Here is a 24,578-nt window from a genome sequence, read left to right on the forward strand (position 1 = left end):
CATATAGATACTGGGTAGTTTGGCCTTTCAACAATGAAATGCGAGAATAATGAAGAAGATTGACAAATATCGATAAGAAATTAAAGAATTTATTTCATTATTGACCAATCAGAACTTACCTTTCAATTTACCTTTCGATTCACTGCGATTAAACCGGATGTAAACCAGTCTAGCGAAATTCTTAGGCACTTGGATGTATAAAAACACCTTTTTCTTCGACGTAACAGCATTGGAGCGGAACGAATATATACATATGTCGTAAGTAAAGTATACTTGAACGATTTATCGCGAAATTTCGTTTGAGGAACGCCCAGACTTCGTCAAACCCGATTTCGCCCCAAAAAGAGTGTCCTACCCTTACTTTTTTATACATGCACATGCAATATATTTACAATAACTTCCAGGGCCCGTGACTACATCCATAACGTTTCAAACGATTTACTAGCACAGACAGCTTAACATATAGATTGACTGACTCTAGAAAATGAATGAAAACTTACTCTGTGGTTTTAGAGCGCCGAAAGGACTAGGTAATGAACGAAATGTGCACGGAGCACATGTAAACATTGAAACTTTCCAGAATGGCGGGGAATCACGTCTCTACTAAAATACAAACCGGACCCGGCTCGAATCCGTAATACACTACAGTAATACTGGAAAAATATATCATGGTAAGGCTAATGGTATAATGAGAGATGTCAAGACCTTTGTACAAGGTGTACCTGCATATGTGTGAAGTTAAAACTACATGTACCTGTATTATTTATCATAACAATGAAGCACATAGATATACCCATAAATATGAACTTCCTAATGAGTTTCTAAGCATTGCTTAAAGGTGATAACTTAAGTTTGTTTTACATGTATACATTCAGGGCATTTTCTGTTATTCATGTAGCTATTTTACATATACATATGTATTTTGGCTATCTAAAGCAATTCCCTACTAAATTTATTGTAGCACAAAGTGAATAAGCAACAAATGACATTAACTTGATTTATTGATGGATTAGAACAGCCACCTTATTAATGAAAATGTCTTATCTATAGGATACCAAAATAATTATATTGTCATTTATTATAGGGCTCACAACAAACATGAAACAATTGCTTGTGATCAACTAAGTAAGCACTAGTATAATTTACCGTCCCAGGTAATTAAACTAGGCATTATTGTGTAAATTTTTTTTCTTCATGTAAAAAGTTTCTGCATTGTAATAGAGGCATCTTTTCTAATCATTTGGTGGCCTTGAAAAAGGCCGTTTTGACTGGATGGTAGGGTCAACAGCAAAGGTCAGCTAACAGGTAACCTATCTGTACCAATCTGAACAGGAAGGAGGCAGCTGTGCATCACAGGACCAGCCGAAGGGCTGAAAAAATGCTGTGATAGAAACACCTGTTTCCATCATCATTGAGGTGAACTCCATCCCTGTCAAAGTGTTTCTCCTTAAAGAATTTGTGGGAAAAGAAAAAGACTTTCTTCCCCTGCTCGAAAGCACCAAATTCTTTAAGAAGAAATTTATTGACCCGTTTCTTCTTACGGTCATAAGACCGTGAAGAAAGACCCCTGGGTCGCCTTCGACAAAAGATCGAGGCCACAATGATGATGGAATCCGGGTGTTTCTCCCTCAGCACGGTAATCAGCCCCTTCAGCTTCACCAGGACATCAGAGGCGGAGGTCGTGTCGTTGATGTCATTTCCCCCCAGCTGAAGCAAAATAACGTCAGGACTGATCCTCTCTACCAACTGCATGTCAAGGTGGTACACCTGTGGGACAGTTCTGCCTCCAACACCATGCAGATGGACATCAAGGTTGCCATGCCTCATCACTCTGCCGTTCACCCTCATCCAGTCTCTCAGTCGCCTGATAAAGCTGTGCCCAAGAACAAGTGCTCTCATAGTGGCAGCTTCTCTATATGACTACACTGCCCGAGTGTCACGTTTATATAGCCGAAGAGCGGACGTCTGAGAAAGCAGTTATGGCGTTAACACACTAGACAAGGAGTTGCGTCCCTTTCCGATCAGCTGATATGTATTTGTGTTTCTTTAAATATATTTTGCAAAAATAATGAGCAAAGTTTAGTGTTTCCTCTATAAATTAAAGATTGTAAAACATTCTGTACCTATGAAAGTATCACACAATGTACGGAATACTTTAAAAATAGATTATTACATGTATGCAACGCAGAATTATGTTGAAGGGAATCACTTTCATGAGCAAATTATTTTATATTGTGCGTTAATAGTTTGACTTGGAGTAAATATAAATTTCATAAGAGGATTTAACAAGGTTAAAAAATATTTTTATGTATTTGTTGTAAACTGACATCGCATTTATAAAGAGAAATTCGTATAAACTCTTGGCTATGAAACACAAATGTGAAACACGCGGTATCTCTATACATGTATTATTATTTCACCGACACGTAGGCTTAAATGAATCATTTTTAAAAAATTATGTATTAATAATTAAGTGCTAAAATATAAATTTGTAGACTAATATGATGCACGCAGAATATATTTGTTTAACAGACAAAACCATGCTGACCTTCAGCTGATGATAAACATGCAAGCCCTGACCCCAATATCATGAACTACAACATTTATTCTACAAGATTTATTCCTCTGTATGACTAAAGTTATATAAGAAATTGAATTGTGGATTGGGTATGTTTGAATGATTAAAATATATATTATGTTCTCAGTGAATGAACGATAATATATTTTTTTTAAACTTATTGTTTATGTACTACTTTGAATTTAAATTGTTTACATTAGTTTTCGAGCGATTAATAAATCGTAACAATTTCTTTTCTTATACAATAAATCATTTTATTTTTTTCAGTTATATTTATGAATAAATTGGGATTTTTAACTGGTAAATTTATATATATTTATAAGTATAACTAATCCGGAAAAATATAACGTAATCGGAAACGTTTTCCGCGTTACATGTAAATCTCGCGAGATCACAGCTTCTGTTCATCTGCCCCTGTGACACATTCGTTGATGTATATCAACTCAGTATAGTCACTGCAAAGGGGTTTTCCATCATTTTCGTATTGATGGTCTAACTAATATATCAATTATCAAAATTTAATGATATGAATGATGAAAGAATGACTTCGTTTATCGGAAGTTAAATTTATTTTCAACGTATTTTAATCAACAGAAAATCATGATTTTCTTTTTGTTAATTGATATCAATCCGCACAAGAATGTAGGTTCAAGAAAAATCTTCTGACACATTTCATATAAGGATACATTATTGTTGTCATCAATAAATTGTATAAAAGATATCAAGTATGTTTCTTCATAACCAAGAACATTTTTATTGACTGATGAAAATATTGCTATAATTAAATTTGACGAATATCTTCAGTGATACTCGCGCTGTAATCGCCTTTATGCAAATGAGCTCTGCTCAGTGGTGAATGTTAAACGTTTTCCCACACAAGAGTTGAAATTCAGGAACATAAATGTTTTTCATTACTTGCACTTTATCAAACGTGAAATCATTTTAGTGTGACAAAACAAAGAGGTGAAGCAAAAGAGTTGAAAATAATCAAGAGCGGGGGGGGGGGGGGGGGGGGTCTATGTGATTTGATCTTTTGTTGAGTTGAAGGTCAGTGTGGCCCTGCAACATGCACATCGGGAAAACTGCGCGCCTGTTTATATACGTCATAGATTAAAAATAGATAAGCGCGGTAGTTTATAAATATTGTGTGGCGATTTATAGTTTTGAGCAGCGTTGAATAAGAAATAGTATCTTAAACATGATGTATTTTACAAATTGGTTTGATAAACAGAGGCAAAGCTATTTTACCTTATCTTGTAGTTAATGGTGTGCATTCTGGACATGAGTAGAATCTTGTCATTTTGTTTTTTGCTTTCTGATGCAATGATTTGAATTTTATACTAAGTATATTAATCATATTTATATATCAGTGTAGAATAACTTTAAATGCTATATAATAGAAACAGCCAGAAATTAAATCAACACGCCCCGTTTATCGATTGGTTGAAACTTAATACAGCGACCTAAAAAAAAAAGATCACGGACTGCGCGGAATATAAGATTTCATGATGATGTCAGACTCAAATTCCTATTGGAGATGATTTTGGTGTTTCTTTTAGCTAACGTACTGATGTACATTAACAGTATTTTAGTGAATTTTACTTACTTTTTACAATCAATTTATATTAATTTGTGAAAAGAAAGATGTAAATTTACACAGATATATTAAAGACACTAAAATGTATATATTACAGATTGGCCCTAATCATTAAAGATATTTCATATAAACAATAAAATGCTTCTTTGATGATTCATGCGGGTTATGAAGGTAACGATCATTGCAGAACATTTTTTATATAGCCCGCTAACGCGGATTATGTATTTTTTTTTGGCAATGTCGCTACCTTCATATCCCCCATGAATCACCAAAGAAAGCATTTTATTGTTTAAATATAACACAGGCACCTAACGTTTTTAAATGCTTCTCTCTAAATGAAAAAAATCCTTGTACTATAATATATGGTACAAGAAATTAAAGAGAAAAGTTTAAAACGCCACCTGCATGTGATTTATAAAACCGTTTAAAATATTGTGCCTATATAGTTTTGTAAAACCGTTTTGAAATTTAATGTAAAATATTTAAATGGAACAAAGTTCTGAAAGGAAGTATAATAATTTGATGAAGGACAGGAAAAGAGACCATCATTTGATCATATTGACGGTTTGCTCTCAATGAAGTAGATACAGATTCATCATGGGCACAGACGTTATACATTTTTTTTCATAATAAAAAATATATGCCCTCTACGTAATAACAAGGTACCAGTATAGAGGGTATATATTTTTAATTATGAGAAAGATATATAACGTGAGTTAAATGTGGCCGATTGAATGAACTTTAAATTAGTTGTGTCAATCGTCATAACAATACAAACCACCTGTTCAAAGCTGCATGGTCTAATTTTTTGGCTACTACAGTATTAAATAATTTTCCATACAAACCAATTACCTTAGAGAGTTATAAACCTACACCTATTTAGTATTTACACCAGCAGAATCGCTGATATAAAATCGGACCATGCAGCTTTAAAAAAGGTGACCCTCAGATGTACAAGATGGCCGAACATTCCTCTATGATATTTCACGATTCATTATTTTTCTTCTTTGATATGTTATGGCCTAGGATGATAAGATTCCTATATACTATATGAATGATTTATTTCAAATTCTGCTTGTTGAGAGCAGAAGAGGGGCAATAAATGTCTGATTCATGTAGCATCAACTCGTGTCAGTACTTTCAGTACTTTGATTTTCTACCGTGTCCTGTGTCATTTTTGGCACTTGAGAAAAAGTTTCTCTTTTTACATTTACATTGTGCAATAATTAACATTGTCTGCAATATGTTGATAAATTGTACAATGATTTTACTATAATATACAAATACAATACAAATATTTTATTGGCACAAACACAATTATACGTACTATGTCCCGAGTTTTTGCTTCCACCACTTTTTGCTTGATATTTCGATAATCATAAATACCTTTGTGCTCAAACTTCGTTCATCCATTCATATGAAAATTGTCCATATTATCTGTTTTGAAACGCCCCCTCTACGCTAGGTTTCAATTAATACGCATCTCAAAATAGAAAGTCTACGGGAATTTTGCATTGCATTAGCCATTAAGAAGCCCGGATGATAACGTTGAAAAATTGCGCGAGGTGTCCCGAGTACTTCCGAATGGAGAAAAGATGTAAACATTTCCCATTATAAATCTCAATAAGAACCTGTGAAATTTTATGAGTGAAAAGGGATAATTTGTCAATAAAGATATTTTGGATATTTTCCATTTCTACTTCTTTAACAGGTATATGTATTTTTATTAAAAATCATCAAAGAGTGATGGAAGCAATAACTTGGGACGGACTATACAATAATTGACATATTCTTTTTATGCATATAATGGGCCTTTGTTTAAAACGATGATACAAAATACTGTTCTATATACTTTGGAATCGTCTTAATAAAGTATTTATATTTTCACATAAGTATTATATAAACTGTGCAGCGTGTTGAGCATTTGGTCGTTATTGATTTACGGTATAAGCGTTGTAACGAAATATGCGCTCGCGATGTAGGTTTGGGTTTCTTCTTCTTATGACTAGTTGTAATACACGACAGCCATTTTTACTAGTTAAGACACCTGTTAGGATGTCTTAAAGTTAAGATATTTTTTAAGACATGTCCTAAAATAGGACGGATTCAAGAAATTGACTTAGGACTAAGACGTGTCCTAAGTGCATGATGTCTGAGACATATCTTAGTCTTAAGATAACTTCGTGAACATGCCCACAGAATGATATTACCTGTCGAACAAAACCTGATTTTTTTACTTATGGTGACAGATTTTTGAATATCATTCATACTAGACTTCGTCATAATTGTGTACTAAATAGTGATCTTTTTCGTTGTAATATTATTTATAGTCCACTCTGTACGTGTGGCAAGCTCGAAGACACTTATCATTATTTTTTCACTTGTAATAAATATAAAGAGGCCAGAAATATTATGCTTAATGAAATTTTCAATATTGTAAATTTAAATATTGTTAATACTCATGTCCTACTTTGGGGCGACAACGCAAACAGTGTCAGCGAAAACAAACATTTATTTTCTCTAGTTTATCGTTATATCAAAGGTACAAAAAGATTTATATATTTGTACACCATTGAAAATTTATATATAACTGTCATATGATCTGTTGACCTTACATGTAGTGCATACATTATTTTTACTGTATTATATACTTGTATTGGGAGAGGGCGGTCGAAGTTTTTGAACTTGTGCCCAATCCCTGTTGTAATTTTTGTACAATAAATATGTTCAAATCATAAGAACACTATTGAAAATTACCAAAAACAACTTGATAAAATTTAAGCTTTGGTGAACTAATCATGTTTGAATGTTCTTCCTGTTATTCTTTGTTTTAAACTTGATAGAAAAGTAAACCCTAAATTGTTAATAATTGAAAAAAATGCTTGTTGTCCATGAATTTGTATGAACTGTTGCTTTATAGATTGTGAACACCGGCGTATTTTTAGAGGTAATAATATAGTTCCAAAACTTTATACTTGAAACATGTATTCTTATACCTAGTCTACCTAGTTCTGCTCTGCAAGCTAGGGGCATTAGTAGTTCTACTGTGTATACACCTAAAACCTTAATGATTTTCTTCTGAAATTGCTCTACAACAGAATTTTCATCAATTTTAGTAAATAAACCCCGTATCTCACTACAATATGCATGCCAAAATCTAGTTCAATGTCTTTTCCTTAATAGAGTTGGTCTCAGAGCTCCATATATTTTTGTCGTAGTCTAAATGTGGTTTAATTGAATTTTAACTGATTTTAATCAACAAAATGTGGAGAGATGACCCACTATACTTTAAAAATATCATTTAATAGCTCAACAGTTCAACGTTTTAGAAAAATAATACAAGTCCGTATATTCGTGGCCAACGTCTCATAAAGCATTTAAACAACGCACTTTTTTGTGAATGAAATGGCTCAGTGGTTAGAGCACCAGACATTAGGTAACAATTCATAGAACACAGGTTTTTAGGTTGTAGGTTCGATACCACCAAATCTTTAGAGGTTAATTATTGTTTCTTATCGTTTTTTAAAATATTTCAAACTTACGAAAGCCCATTGTGCTCATTTCCGTAGGTAAAAAAAAAAAGAATAAACGCGAAACTTTCGCAAATAAACGCGTTAGTTTCGCAAATAAACGCGTTATTTTCGCGAATAAACGCGAAATTTTCGCGATATAACGCGAAACTTTTGCAAATAAACGCGTTAGTTTCGCAAATAAACGCGTTATTTTCGCGAATAAAAATAACGCGAAACTTTCGCGATTAAACGCGAAACTTTCGCGATTTAACGCGAAACTTTGGTGATTAAACGCGAAACTTAAATAAAAAATTTGTTATTTCATAGAAGAACCCCTATGAAGAATAATTACTGAAAACAAATATATCAACTTAAATAAAACAAAATAATATTAGATGAAGATGTAAATGAACTAGATTTAACCTTATACAAATTAACATAAATTCAAACGTAGGAAATCTTTAAAACTTTAGTACTGATTTTCGAAGGACATAATGCATCCCGCTTCTCATATTCTAATGGGCACTGTTTTATTGAAAATGAGGCAGCAACATATTTTAATTATAACAATTTTATTCGAATTAAACGTTTTATTAAGTATCATTTTAGAATTTGAAGGATATCATTGTTTAAAACGTTATTATATATGTTATATCGCTGCGACATAACTTAACGTCTAGTTTAATAGCAGAAAGATAAGTCAAGCTGTGAATTGAAATTTTCAATTTTTTGTTCAAATCTAGATGACGTAAATTTGTCCTCCAAATTTATCACATATGTCATTTGAAAATAAATACTAAGATTTTAAAGGTTTCCGACGGTTGAATTTATATCAATATTTAAGAAAAAGATCATCAATGAATGCCTGTTCGAACACAGGGTCGGTGAGCAACTGAAAATCGTAATATGATGCCCAAAATTATTATCTACGTTGGACATATAACATATAAAAATGTTATAAAGTTTAATCAGATTTATTAAAACCTATATGCAAAAAAATTAATTTTGTCTTCATAAATCAACCTAACACGGATATTATAATAATAATAAATAATAAGTATTTTATGATATAAAACTTTAAGCGTGTTTGTTTTCAATCGTTTTTCTTCATAAGGGTTCTGTATGAAATGACAATTTTTATATAATGGTTTCGCGTTTATTTGCGAAACTAACGCGTTTATTTGCGAAAGTTTCGCGTTTATTCGCGAAAGTTACGCGTTATATCGCGAAAGTTTCGCGTTTATTCCCGAAAGTTACGCGTTTAATCGCGAAAATTACGCGTTTATTCGCGAAAGTTTCGCGAATAAACGCGAAACTTTCGCGAATAAACGCATAACTTTTGCGTTTATTCGCGAAAGTTTCGCGTTTATTCGCGAACAAAATATTTTTTCTACCTACGAGAATGAGCTCAATGGGCTTTCGTACAAACTGAATATACATGTAGGTAGAAATTACCCTTTTGTAAACTTGTATTATAACATATCAAATATATTTAATTGAAAAAAAAAATGTTAAATTTGAAATTGCATTTTACGACTAAACCTAATGGGCAGTTGCGCCATCTTATTCCCCCATCTTCTTTGAATAATTATAAAAAAAAAACTTAATGCCAATTTCAATCAGAGTTTTAAGTCTTCCAAGATGACCACAAATGTAATTATATCTAAAAAAAACTTTTATTTTTTCGCATTAATATTATTAACAAGTTTTGCAAAAGCTTCGCGGTAAATTGCGAAACTGCTCCTTTTTTGCTAGAAGGGCAGGCGCTAAGGAGTGCGTTTACATTGCGTTCATTTGCGTACATGTATATCAGAAAAAAAATTCTCGTCTATTATAGCTACATGTATTCGCAAAATTTCTATTATTTTTTAGCTACAAAAATTGAACTGATTTTAAAGGCTGAAGATTGTATACAATATAAAATATGGGCAAGTTTGTGCCTCTGTGGTGTCTTGTTGTTAATACGTTTTTTTTCCTTCTAAATGCATTTTATGATATTTGCCGGAATAAATATCGCTGACCTGGACCGGTTTTGATATTATCTTAAAAATGGCGACCCCGGGTCGGAGGCCGCGGAATTTAAATAGATTAATGTTATCTTCTCCAAGAAAGTATCACCCATATTCCAAGGTAAATTAAACTAAAGTGAAAAGAAGGAAAAAATAATCGATCACTTATAATACTTTCTCGCTTATTTTCATTTGGGACTGCACGCGGTCATTTTTATTTAGAAATGTCAGACGTGGTCAAATGAAAACAAATGATTTTTTTGCAGTCCTTGCAATTATGTGTCCATTTATTGTGTTGTTTAAGTTGTATACATATCAAAATCAATATTGTTCATCAATTTTGTATTATCATCAATTGTGCAAATACATACGAATACTGTCTGACTGAAGCAATTATAGCTACTGTAAACAACAAGCTGAACAAGTTCCATATGGTATGATAATAGAATAATTAATGCAAGTTTTTCTGGTCCATCCAGCAAATTCGTAAAGGTGCTAACGAGGCATTTGACAGAATATATGCCTGTGTATACGGACATTGTGCAGGGGATGCCATTGGACTGTTGACTGAGACATTGTCTAAGTCGGATGCCAGAAAGGTTTACTATAACATATTCATCTTTCTATCTGTTGGTCAATATTCTGCTGTTTTGTTCATTTTTAGCTGCTAAAATAAATTCACAATTTGATGTATGTTCAGTTTCGTTAATATTGACCAAGTGTATGTGGTAGAATATATTTGTGAACAAACAAATGTTTTCATCGATTGGGAAAAAGCCTCCTCCTTCTTAATTTAATTGCCCTTGAACTGTGCAGGCCTACATTAAACACTGTTAAAAATAACTTTATTTACTGCATATATTGGATATCATAATATGATAGACTTGAAGCATATGATATCAGATTTTAACAAGAATAGAACTTGTATTACAGCGATACAGGGAGGTGTATAAGAATCTTGAGTACATCCACAAAAAAATTGTCTCCGATATACACAGACGGAAATGGCTCATTGGGGAATGGACGGACGAGTCCGACATGATGATTCTCATTCTCCGGACCATCATCATGAACAAAGGAGAGGTAATCCATAGAAAATACACTCAAATTGAAATGTATCATTTTCCATTCTCCTCCTGGTTTTGAAGATGGAGTTTAGGAAGTTGAACATTTTTGTCAATGACTGTAACTGTCTGTTTTCAAGTGAAATAGATGTAGAAAAATTATTTGAATATAAAAATGGTCCTACCATAAATAGAAACGGAGTAGTCTCAGTGTTAAATATATATTTTTGTTTGTGCAGGTGAAACCTCATTATTTTGCCCGTTGTCTCATGGAATGGTCAGAGAAGGGATTTCCTGAGTTGGATGATGTGTGTGGTAATGGAATCTGTCCACAGATTAAGGCTGTCATTTCTCACTCACAATTCTCAGAGGAACCAGAAAAGGTGAACTACTACAGAGCCAGTAAGACAGACAGTCAATATTATACCAGCCGCTACAATCCATAACTATTAATTGTATAATCAGAGTAATATATGCTTTTAACCATTTTCAGAAGAAGAAGGGCACTTTGTTATTGTACATGTAATAACTATACATTTAAGAAAAATTGTTTTCTGTCCTCTGCATTTTTTTCAGAGGGGGGGGGGGGGGTGGGGGGGGGAGGTAAAAACTATCAATGGTACAGCAATGACCTGTGGTCATTATAAAATCAATTAACTTAAGCACTCAATCTTTATAAATTTATGGATGTTATGCATCCTTATTTACCTGGCTAGGTAATATCTTACATTGATGTCATTGTTAATGGATTTTAAGGCGGCTGAAATACTGTGGCGAGACTCTGGCAAACTGACGGCCACAAACAGTGCTCTGTCTAGGACGGCCATATTGGGAACTCTACACTACAACGCCATAGGAACTGTGATAAAGAACACGCTGGATATCTGTAATATCACCCATCCAGATCCAAGGTGGGTTTGTTGGTTTGAAGACAGCAGAGTGAACAGACTATCATCATTTGAATGGATATGGATATACCTGTTGTATCCCATCACTTTAGTGGCATAGTCTAATGGCAAAGTCAGGCATACTTGCAAAAACTAGATAGGATGCATTATTTGCCAGAAAGAAGTAAACAGTCATATGATATACATGTATTGACAATTTGACACTAATAAACAAATATAGTCCACACTTCATTTCATATCTACACATAATAAAAACACCCTTTAATTGCACTGCAGCGTACCGAGCAGGCTGCATGACGCCAGGTTTATTTTTCAAACACATAAACAAGCCATTGGACAAGGCATTAATATTGAGTAACAAAAAATTACAATATGTGCATCTATAATACTATGGTATAACATGATTTAAGTCTCCTCCGCCGCCCAGGAAAAACCATAGATAAAAAAAACCCAGATGTTTTAAAAATACTATGGAAACCTGTGTATCCGCGGCCAAATGCGGAGTCAGCAAACATGCGAGTGGCGGAACCTCACTCTTTGAATAATTTATAGAAATAGGAAATATGCAATACACTTATGTAAATATATATAAACATGTATAATTAAAAAACAAAACAAAAAACACGACTTGCTCGGGACGGCATGCGCTAGAAAGTGAACCTTACTGATAACCCATGAATCAATTCGAACACGTACACTCAATACTGAAATTTAATTGGCTTAATACTCCATAACAAGGTAAACTTAGTAACCCCACACTTTCGTAATTGTTTACATGTCGTCAGGACAATTATTTTTCGCTATACTTCGTAACGCGAAATTTTTTTATTGTACTTTAATATAAGAGTTGAAGTCCAAACCTATTTGCTTGTATATCTAACATAATTTTTGCATTTTTAAAATGCAGACTGCTATACCTTGTTTCAAGTGCACTCATTCTTCCCAATGCGGCTGTTTTATGTTATGCAAATACATGTTATGATGTAAATGTTTCTGAGAAAAGTGTGCTGTATCGTTTGTAACATGTTAAATCAATCTCATCCAATGGAATTTGCAGATGCCAAGCCTCATGTGTTGCATTAACAACAACAATAGCACTACTTGTTCAGAAGAATGAGCGACAGATCAAGAAGAGTGGGAGTTACGACGTAGAGGCTGTAGTGGACGAGTCTTTTACTTACGCATCCAAAATCCTCGTCACCTATGCAGAGGTATGGTAATTTCCTAAGTAAAGATGAAGAATTTATATCCATTTAAACTCATAAAGAGCATCTCTTATGGATTTTAAAATTTCGCTTTTATTTTTACGACAGCTCTAATACATGAAATTACAACAAAATTTCTGTGCTCACAATTTTATATTCTCACGTTTTGATAGAAAATATTGCAATTTCAAAATTAAGAATTCTAGTTGATAAGAAATCTATAGTATTGTCATAAAAAAAAAATTACGACTAGCAAGGTTAGGTCTCAGCAAAGTCTATATGAAAACTATCTAAAATATATAGTATAATGTATCTGAAATACATATACATGTAATTACATCTTTGCTAGCCAAGGGTTTACGATCCACTCTGCTCAGAGGAGCAGAGTGGATCGTAAACCTTTGGCTAGCGAAGATGATGTAATTAAGAAACAGATAAATGTGATAGATTTGCCTGGTAGCTGATAAAAACCTAATTTTCCCTTGTTGATGTTATTAAGGTCTTCCGTTTCCAACGGAAGACCTTTCTATTATTGTGCTGGTTAAGATTATTCTTATTAGGGTCTTCCGTTTTCAGCGGAAGACCCTTCTATTATTCTATTGTTTCTTTTTCACTTTTCTTATTATTAGGGTCTTCCGTCTTCAGCGGAAGACCCTTCTATTATTCTTCGGTTTCTTTTTCAATTCTATTATTATTAGGGTCTTCCGTCTTCAGCGGAAGACCCTTCTATTATTCTTCGGTTTCTTTTTCACTTTTCTTATTATTAAGGTCTTCCGTTTCCAACGGAAGACCTTATTGTTATTGCTTTGTTTCTTTTTCCCTATTCTTATTATTATTATTTTTTTTCTTCCTATTTTTGTGCACGCGATTTCTCAAAAACGGCTCGGCCGATCTCAATGAAAGTTTCAGATATGATAGATATTGGTCTGAACCTGATTAAATTTTTTTTGTGTTGATGACGTCACATCCGTTTTTGAGATATTGAGATTTTTCTAATTTTTATATGGGTATTTTGTCTTCTGTCGTTCTCCTAAAGTATAAGAGATATTAAGCTCAAATTTCTACGGTTGGTAAAGGAAAGATTGAAGTTTTGCATGGTTGTTGTTTTGTAAGTTTAGCACTTCTGGCGCCAAAGCTCGCTAGGGCTCGAAAATTGACATTAAAAAAGCGTCGTAAATTTTTGTGCTTTTCTCTCTTTATCTTTTTTCTGGAAAATATTTTATTAAGACATGTAATGTAAAAAAGGCTTATATTTACAAGACCTTTCGGCTGATATCAGGAAAAAGGGGCTGGCCCCTAAAATTAGGGACCTAGAAGGCTCTAAAGTCTTTTACCCATAGCTCTTCACCGAGGGATATTTTGTAATAGATTATAGAAGCAAATATGTTTATCTCACAGTTATGTATTCAAGCAATATAATGATTTTATCATGTGTTACGTAATTAAGGGTTTTTAGGGGCCGAAAGTCCAAAATTTCGATCACCAATATCTCACAAAGGAAAAATATTTTGTAATGCAGTACAGAAGAAAAGTTGTTCAAAATGATATTCTCAACAAAATGCAACCGTCAAAATTTCGTTAAACGGCCCCTAAAAGGAGAAAAGGGACCGGCCCCTAAAACCTTCTTTCTCATATATCTCCAAAACGGTAACGAATTTCTAAACACTTGTTGAACAAGATTTGTGTAGAATTAAATGACCTTTTATTTGAAATCAAGAAAAAGGGGCTAGCCCCTCAAATTAGGGGACCAAAGGACTCTAAAATCTTTAATCTGTAGCCCTTTACTGAGAGATATTTTATGAAATATTATAGAAGCAAATGTGTTTATCTTATAGTTCTGTATTCAAGCAATGTAATGATTTTATCATGTGTTACGTAATTAAGGGTTTTTAGGGGCCAAAAGTTAAAAAATTTGATCACCCATATCTCAGAAAGGAAAAATATTTTGTAATGCAGTATGAAAGAAAAGTTGTTCAAAATGATGTTCTCAACAAATTGCAACCGTCAAAATTTCGTTGAACGGCCCCTAAAAGAAGATAAGGGACCGGCCCCTAAAACCTTCTTTCTCATATATCTCCAAAACGGTAACGAATTTCTAAACACTTGTTGAACAAAATTTGTGTAGAATTAAATGACCTTTTATTTGAAATCAAGAAAAAGGGGCTGGCCCCTCAAATTAGGGGACCAAAGGACTCTAAAATCTTTAATCTGTAGCCCTTTACTGAGAGATATTTTGTGAAATATTATAGAAGCAAATGTGTTTATCTTATAATTCTGTATTCAAGCAATGTTATGATTTTATCATGTGTTACATAATTAAGGGTTTTTAGGGGCCAAAAGTCAAAAAATTTGATCACCCTTATCTCAAAAAGAAAAAATATTTTGTAATGCAGTATAAAAGAAAAGATGCTCAAAATAATGTCCCTAATAACATGCAACCTTACAATTTTTTTTCAGCGGTCCCAATAAGGAGATAAGGTCCGGCCCCTAAAATATTCTATCTGAGATATCCTAAGAACGGTGACGAATTTCTAAACACTTGTTGGACAAAACTCTTACACCTGAAACAAAATAGTATCAGGCACCTAAAATGAAGATCCTCTTTTCCTGTTTTAAATCATGTATAGCTGTTAAAAAGCAAAATCAAGATCGATCATAAATCTCAATTTCTAAAATCAGACGGAAGACCTCCTCGTTGCTCGCAACGAGATCGTGTCTAGTTAAGGTCTTCCGTTTCCAACGGAAGACCTTATTGTTATTGCTTTGTTTCTTTTTCCCTATTCTTATTATTATTATTTTTTTTCTTCCTATTTTTGTGCACGCGATTTCTCAGAAACGGCTCGGCCGATCTCAATGAAAGTTTCAGATATGATAGATATTGGTCTGAACCTGATTAAATTTTTTTTGTGTTGATGACGTCACATCCGTTTTTGAGATATTGAGATTTTTCTAATTTTTATATGGGTATTTTGTCTTCTGTCGTTCTCCTAAAGTATAAGAGATATTAAGCTCAAATTTCTACGGTTGGTAAAGGAAAGATTGAAGTTTTGCATGGTTGTTGTTTTGTAAGTTTAGCACTTCTGGCGCCAAAGCTCGCTAGGGCTCGAAAATTGACATTAAAAAAGCGTCGTAAATTTTTGTGCTTTTCTCTCTTTATCTTTTTTCTGGAAAATATTTTATTAAGACATGTAATGTAAAAAAGGCTTATATTTACAAGACCTTTCGGCTGATATCAGGAAAAAGGGGCTGGCCCCTAAAATTAGGGACCAAGAAGGCTCTAAAGTCTTTTACCCATAGCTCTTCACCGAGGGATATTTTGTAATAGATTATAGAAGCAAATATGTTTATCTCACAGTTATGTATTCAAGCAATATAATGATTTTATCATGTGTTACGTAATTAAGGGTTTTTAGGGGCCGAAAGTCCAAAATTTCGATCACCAATATCTCACAAAGGAAAAATATTTTGTAATGCAGTACAGAAGAAAAGTTGTTCAAAATGATATTCTCAACAAAATGCAACCGTCAAAATTTCGTTAAACGGCCCCTAAAAGGAGAAAAGGGACCGGCCCCTAAAACCTTCTTTCTCATATATCTCCAAAACGGTAACGAATTTCTAAACACTTGTTGAACAAGATTTGTGAAGAATTAAATGACCTTTTATTTGAAATCAAGAAAAAGGGGCTGGCCCCTCAAATTAGGGGACCAAAGGACTCTAAAATCTTTAATCTGTAGCCCTTTACTGAGAGATATTTTATGAAATATTATAGAAGCAAATGTGTTTATCTTATAGTTCTGTATTCAAGCAATGTAATGATTTTATCATGTGTTACGTAATAAAGGGTTTTTAGGGGCCAAAAGTTAAAAAATTTGATCACCCATATCTCAGAAAGGAAAAATATTTTGTAATGCAGTATGAAAGAAAAGTTGTTCAAAATGATGTTCTCAACAAATTGCAACCGTCAAAATTTCGTTGAACGGCCCCTAAAAGAAGATAAGGGACCGGCCCCTAAAACCTTCTTTCTCATATATCTCCAAAACGGTAACGAATTTCTAAACACTTGTTGAACAAAATTTGTGTAGAATTAAATGACCTTTTATTTGAAATCAAGAAAAAGGGGCTGGCCCCTCAAATTAGGGGACCAAAGGACTCTAAAATCTTTAATCTGTAGCCCTTTACTGAGAGATATTTTGTGAAATATTATAGAAGCAAATGTGTTTATCTTATAATTCTGTATTCAAGCAATGTTATGATTTTATCATGTGTTACATAATTAAGGGTTTTTAGGGGCCAAAAGTCAAAAAATTTGATCACCCTTATCTCAAAAAGAAAAAATATTTTGTAATGCAGTATAAAAGAAAAGATGCTCAAAATAATGTCCCTAATAACATGCAACCTTACAATTTTTGTTCAGCGGCCCCAATAAGGAGATAAGGTCCGGCCCCTAAAATATTCTTTCTGAGATATCCTAAGAACGGTGACGAATTTCTAAACACTTGTTGGACAAAACTCTTACACCTGAAACAAAATAGTATCAGGCACCTAAAATGAAGATCCTCTTTTCCTGTTTTAAATCATGTATAGCTGTTAAATAGCAAAATCAAGATCGATCATAAATCTCAATTTCTAAAATCAGACGGAAGACCTCCTCGTTGCTCGCAACGAGATCGTGTCTAGTCTTATTATTATTCTTTTTTTGTCTTACAAATTTTGTGCAGGCGATTTCTCGGAGATGACTCGTTAGATTTCCTTCAAATTTTCAGGACTGATGCCCAGTGATATGAATTTTATACCGCCGGAACAATTTTCAAAAATTCACTTCCGGTCGGAAGTTATCGTCGTTTTACGATTTTTAAAAGTCAATTTTGTCGGCGATGTTTCTCAAAAACGAGTAAAGATAGAGAACTGAAATTTTCAGAGATGATAGATCTAGCAATATCCTCGTGTACCTCGGTCAAGAGAATGGTGACCGTCGCTTCCGGTCGTCACCGGAAGCAAATTTAAAAAATGAAAATTTTCAACTTTTTGTTTTAACATATTTTTTCCAATTAGATGATAGTGACCGTTTCACTGATTCAGAATATGTATTTTGTTTTAAAATCGATCAAGGCATTCTCGAGAAACTAAGCGTCAAAGTTCTGAAGCGAGAGTCTGAGTAGCTCAGTCGATAGAGTCGTGGACATGACCCAGGCGACCCGGGTTCAAGCCCCGAGTGCCGCAAAGTTTTTTTTAACTACTTTTTGCTTAGATTTGATTTTTTTATCTTTAAAATGATGGATTCTGTTCTTTTCCGTTTTGATTTTGTAAAGAAATTACAATAATAGCGCTTTTCCCAGTATTTGTGTATTGAGATCCATAGCTATGTATTCATACTGAGATAAAGTTAACATGTTGAAAAAAATCAATAGTTACATCTTTAAAACAACGCTTATACATTGTTCTTACATATGTATTTTATATAGAAATTGCATAATATGTGATATTTAGAATTTAATATTCTCCGTTTCATATAGAAGTCACTGACCGACACCCCCCCCCCCCATTCATAAAATCATTTAGTTTTTCTGACCCGATTTTACTTGATCTTTGATCTTGGACCTTTAATTTCAACCTAGTACCATTCTAGATCACTGTACTAAATACTAGTACAATTCGTTCATTATTAACAGAGTTATGAACTTTTTGGCATTTGAGTTTCAATCGTCATGTTTGACGTGTACTTCACAAAAAAATTCTAACTCCCGAGCCCTTCACTCAATTCTAATGAAAATTCGTGAATATAAACCTTGGACCCCATTCTTATTGTCTGTCAAATATGCAGCGGATTGAACAATTAAGAAGAATCAAACGGCGCTTATAGCCTATACGCGGAAATAAAATTTACACACTACACGCACCGACCCCCCCCCCCCCCCCCCCATTCACAAAATCATTAAGTTTTTCTGGACTGATTTGACTGAATCTTTCATTTTGGACCTTTATTTTCAACCTAGTACCATTCTAGATTACTGTACTAATTACCAGACCAATTCGTTCACTTTTAAGAGAGTTATGAATTTTTGGACATTTGAGTTTCGATTGGCGTGCTTGACATGTACTGTAGAAAAAAAATTCTAACTCCCGAGCCCTTCACACAATCCTAATGAAATTTTGTGTAAATATACCCCGGACCCCATTCTTATTATCCGCCAAATATGCAGCGGATTGAACAATTCAGAAGAAATTCCTGAGATCATGCGGCAAGTATAGCCTGTACGAGGATTTAAAATGTACACAGTACAAGGGATGTAAGCAGCCGCGTGATATTTCTGTTGCATGTATATTTCTTGTTTTCCGTTTAGTCTGTATCTACGATAGCGTGTGAACTACTTATGAATGTTAGAACTGTGGAAATTACTGTCATCAAATTTTTACCGAATAAAATTACGTGTTTCTGATTTCGTTATTTCTACATTTATAATGATTTTATCAATCCTGTTGAAATAAAACAGTCAAACACAATAATAAACGACACGAAAAAAAATCTCAACACTGAAATACATGCGTAAAATGCATCAGTCATTGTTTTAGGACTTTACTTCCCCTAATTGTCGTTAACCGAATCCGAGATCCACACCTCAAAATTCTACTTTCGATTTATTTACGAGGAAAATCAAGCTCGGGTCTTTTCACCCCCCTCCAGACAAAAACACGCATCAATATTTCAAATGACATCGCACTGTTACCAAACCTGTGTAGTCAGACATCTCACACATCGTTCCTCATCTCATACAAAAATTCAGCTCCTCTCCCGGGCGGAAACGCCCCAAATTCAAAGAGAAATTCGGGAATTATTTCGCGTCAGCCATGTTTTGACGTGAACCTTTGCTGAAATACTGTTATGATACCTGCAAAGGCCTCGCCGGAGCCAATATTTCTTCTTTCCCTCTCTTTCTTTCTCTCCATTTTTTTTTTTTTTTGATTTTCAAACCGAAATATTCAATTTAAAGGGGTTGTTTGACTTTAGAACAAGTTGAAAACACTCTTTCATTACGATTTTGACAAAAACAGCCTAAAATTATTAGGGTCTTCCGTCTTCAGCGGAAGACCCTTCTATTATTGTAATGTTTCTTTTTCACTTTTCTTATTATTATTCTTTTTTTGTCTTACAAATTTTGTGCAGGCGATTTCTCGGAGATGACTCGTCCGATTTCCTTCAAATTTTCAGGACTGATGCCCAGTGATATGAATTTTATACCGCCGGAACAATTTTCAAAAATTCACTTCCGGTCGGAAGTTATCGTCGTTTTACGATTTTTAAAAGTCAATTTTGTCGGCGATGTTTCTCAAAAACGAGTAAAGATAGAGAACTGAAATTTTCAGAGATGATAGATCTAGCAATATCCTCGTGTACCTCGGTCAAGAGAATGGTGACCGTCGCTTCCGGTCGTCACCGGAAGCAAATTTAAAAAATGAAAATTTTCAACTTTTTGTTTTAACATATTTTTTCCAATTAGATGATAGTGACCGTTTCACTGATTCAGAATATGTATTTTGTTTTAAAATCGATCAAGGCATTCTCGAGAAACTAAGCGTCAAAGTTCTGAAGCGAGAGTCTGAGTAGCTCAGTCGATAGAGTCGTGGACATGACCCAGGCGACCCGGGTTCAAGCCCCGAGTGCCGCAAAGTTTTTTTTAACTACTTTTTGCTTAGATTTGATTTTTTTATCTTTAAAATGATGGATTCTGTTCTTTTCCGTTTTGATTTTGTAAAGAAATTACAATAATAGCGCTTTTCCCAGTATTTGTGTATTGAGATCCATAGCTATGTATTCATACTGAGATAAAGTTAACATGTTGAAAAAAATCAATAGTTACATCTTTAAAACAACGCTTATACATTGTTCTTACATATGTATTTTATATAGAAATTGCATAATATGTGATATTTAGAATTTAATATTCTCCGTTTCATATAGAAGTCACTGACCGACACCCCCCCCCCATTCATAAAATCATTTAGTTTTTCTGACCCGATTTTACTTGATCTTTGATCTTGGACCTTTAATTTCAACCTAGTACCATTCTAGATCACTGTACTAAATACTAGTACAATTCGTTCATTATTAACAGAGTTATGAACTTTTTGGCATTTGAGTTTCAATCGTCATGTTTGACGTGTACTTCACAAAAAAATTCTAACTCCCGAGCCCTTCACTCAATTCTAATGAAAATTCGTGAATATAAACCTTGGACCCCATTCTTATTGTCTGTCAAATATGCAGCGGATTGAACAATTAAGAAGAATCAAACGGCGCTTATAGCCTATACGCGGAAATAAAATTTACACACTACACGCACCGACCCCCCCCCCCATTCACAAAATCATTAAGTTTTTCTGGACTGATTTGACTGAATCTTTCATTTTGGACCTTTATTTTCAACCTAGTACCATTCTAGATTACTGTACTAATTACCAGACCAATTCGTTCACTTTTAAGAGAGTTATGAATTTTTGGACATTTGAGTTTCGATTGGCGTGCTTGACATGTACTGTAGAAAAAAAATTCTAACTCCCGAGCCCTTCACACAATCCTAATGAAATTTTGTGTAAATATACCCCGGACCCCATTCTTATTATCTGCCAAATATGCAGCGGATTGAACAATTCAGAAGAAATTCCTGAGATCATGCGGCAAGTATAGCCTGTACGAGGATTTAAAATGTACACAGTACAAGGGATGTAAGCAGCCGCGTGATATTTCTGTTGCATGTATATTTCTTGTTTTCCGTTTAGTCTGTATCTACGATAGCGTGTGAACTACTTATGAATGTTAGAACTGTGGAAATTACTGTCATCAAATTTTTACCGAATAAAATTACGTGTTTCTGATTTCGTTATTTCTACATTTATAATGATTTTATCAATCCTGTTGAAATAAAACAGTCAAACACAATAATAAACGACACGAAAAAAAATCTCAACACTGAAATACATGCGTAAAATGCATCAGTCATTGTTTTAGGACTTTACTTCCCCTAATTGTCGTTAACCGAATCCGAGATCCACACCTCAAAATTCTACTTTCGATTTATTTACGAGGAAAATCAAGCTCGGGTCTTTTCACCCCCCTCCAGACAAAAACACGCATCAATATGTCAAATGACATCGCACTGTTACCAAACCTGTGTAGTCAGACATCTCACACATCGTTCCTCATCTCATACAAAAATTCAGCTCCTCTCCCGGGCGGAAACGCCCCAAATTCAAAGAGAAATTCGGGAATTATTTCGCGTCAGCCATGTTTTGACGTGAACCTTTGCTGAAATACTGTTATGATACCTGCAAAGGCCTCGCCGGAGCCAATATTTCTTCTTTCCCTCTCTTTCTTTCTCTCCATTTTTTTTTTTTTTGATTTTCAAACCGAAATATTCAATTTAAAGGGGTTGTTTGACTTTAGAACAAGTTGAAAACACTCTTTCATTACGATTTTGACAAAAACAGCCTAAAATTATTAGGGTCTTCCGTCTTCAGCGGAAGACCCTTCTATTATTGTAATGTTTCTTTTTCACTTTTCTTATTAGGGTCTTCCGTCTTCAGCGGAAGACCCTTCTATTATTCTTCGGTTTCTTTTTCACTTTTCTTATTATTATTATTATTATTATTATTCTTTTTTTGTCTTACAAATTTTGTGCAGGCGATTTCTTAGAGATGGGACGATCGATTTCTCTCAAATTTTCAGGACTAAAGCCTCGTTATCTGAAATTTATACCGCTGAAACAGATTTTGAAAATTCACTTCCGGTCGGAAGTTATCGTCCGTTTACGATTTTAAAAAGTCAATTTTGTCGCTCAGGTTTTTCAAAAACGAGCAAAGATAGAGAGCTGAGAATTTCAGATATGATAGATCTATCGATTTCCTGGTGCACCTCGGTATAGAGAATGTCCGCCGTCACTTCCGGTCGTCACCGGAAGAAATTTTGAAAAATTGAATTTTTCGACTTTTTTATTTTTTAATAGTTTTCTTCGAAATTTTTACACCTGATAGTGACCATTTTACTGATTCAGAATATGTATTTTATTTTAAAATCGATTAAGGCGTTCTCGAGAAATTAAGCGTCAAAGTCCTGAAGCGAGAGTCCGAGTAGCTCAGTCGATAGAGTCGTGGACATGGCCCAGGCGACCCGGGTTCAAGCCTCGAGTGCCGCAAATTTTTTTTCACTATTTTTCGCTTAGATCTACGGTTTTATCTTTGAATTGATAAGTTTAATCTAATCTATTCAAAAATCGGACGGAAGACCCACTCGTTGCTCGCAACGAGATCGAATCTAGTTATTATTCTTTTTTTGTCTTACAAATTTTGTGCAGGCGATTTCTCGGAGATGACTCGTCCGATTTCCTTCAAATTTTCAGGACTGATGCCCAGTGATATGAATTTTATACCGCCGGAACAATTTTCAAAAATTCACTTCCGGTCGGAAGTTATCGTCGTTTTACGATTTTTAAAAGTCAATTTTGTCGGCGATGTTTCTCAAAAACGAGTAAAGATAGAGAACTGAAATTTTCAGAGATGATAGATCTAGCAATATCCTCGTGTACCTCGGTCAAGAGAATGGTGACCGTCGCTTCCGGTCGTCACCGGAAGCAAATTTAAAAAATGAAAATTTTCAACTTTTTGTTTTAACATATTTTTTCCAATTAGATGATAGTGACCGTTTCACTGATTCAGAATATGTATTTTGTTTTAAAATCGATCAAGGCATTCTCGAGAAACTAAGCGTCAAAGTTCTGAAGCGAGAGTCTGAGTAGCTCAGTCGATAGAGTCGTGGACATGACCCAGGCGACCCGGGTTCAAGCCCCGAGTGCCGCAAAGTTTTTTTTAACTACTTTTTGCTTAGATTTGATTTTTTTATCTTTAAAATGATGGATTCTGTTCTTTTCCGTTTTGATTTTGTAAAGAAATTACAATAATAGCGCTTTTCCCAGTATTTGTGTATTGAGATCCATAGCTATGTATTCATACTGAGATAAAGTTAACATGTTGAAAAAAATCAATAGTTACATCTTTAAAACAACGCTTATACATTGTTCTTACATATGTATTTTATATAGAAATTGCATAATATGTGATATTTAGAATTTAATATTCTCCGTTTCATATAGAAGTCACTGACCGACACCCCCCCCCCCCCCCCATTCATAAAATCATTTAGTTTTTCTGACCCGATTTTACTTGATCTTTGATCTTGGACCTTTAATTTCAACCTAGTACCATTCTAGATCACTGTACTAAATACTAGTACAATTCGTTCATTATTAACAGAGTTATGAACTTTTTGGCATTTGAGTTTCAATCGTCATGTTTGACGTGTACTTCACAAAAAAATTCTAACTCCCGAGCCCTTCACTCAATTCTAATGAAAATTCGTGAATATAAACCTTGGACCCCATTCTTATTGTCTGTCAAATATGCAGCGGATTGAACAATTAAGAAGAATCAAACGGCGCTTATAGCCTATACGCGGAAATAAAATTTACACACTACACGCACCGACCCCCCCCCCCCCCCCCATTCACAAAATCATTAAGTTTTTCTGGACTGATTTGACTGAATCTTTCATTTTGGACCTTTATTTTCAACCTAGTACCATTCTAGATTACTGTACTAATTACCAGACCAATTCGTTCACTTTTAAGAGAGTTATGAATTTTTGGACATTTGAGTTT

The 24,578-nt window shown here is 34.1% G+C and overlaps 2 protein-coding genes across 2 annotated transcripts in view; one reads left to right on the forward strand and one right to left on the reverse strand.

Annotated features, from left to right (window-relative positions):
- Nucleotides 1–983: 983 nt before the first annotated feature.
- Nucleotides 984–2,984, reverse strand: LOC117688550 (uncharacterized). Its single transcript, XM_066081529.1, has one exon. It carries the CDS (start codon nucleotides 1,897–1,899, stop codon nucleotides 1,351–1,353), a length of 549 nt encoding a protein of 182 aa, XP_065937601.1. The 5' UTR covers nucleotides 1,900–2,984; the 3' UTR covers nucleotides 984–1,350.
- Nucleotides 2,985–9,671: 6,687 nt separating this feature from the next.
- LOC105329314 (uncharacterized) overlaps nucleotides 9,672–24,578 on the forward strand; it is a 33,837-nt gene continuing 18,930 nt past the window's right edge. The window contains exons 1-6 of the mRNA XM_011430507.4: nucleotides 9,672–9,817; nucleotides 10,176–10,295; nucleotides 10,630–10,779; nucleotides 11,000–11,143; nucleotides 11,517–11,671; nucleotides 12,726–12,879. Coding sequence (XP_011428809.3) covers nucleotides 9,737–9,817; nucleotides 10,176–10,295; nucleotides 10,630–10,779; nucleotides 11,000–11,143; nucleotides 11,517–11,671; nucleotides 12,726–12,879 — 804 coding nt within the window. The 5' untranslated portion in view covers nucleotides 9,672–9,736. The remainder of the gene's footprint in view (nucleotides 9,818–10,175; nucleotides 10,296–10,629; nucleotides 10,780–10,999; nucleotides 11,144–11,516; nucleotides 11,672–12,725; nucleotides 12,880–24,578) is intronic.

Source organism: Magallana gigas, chromosome 4, assembly GCF_963853765.1.
Source record: "Magallana gigas chromosome 4, xbMagGiga1.1, whole genome shotgun sequence".
Classification (NCBI taxonomy): Eukaryota; Metazoa; Mollusca; class Bivalvia; order Ostreida; family Ostreidae; genus Magallana; species Magallana gigas.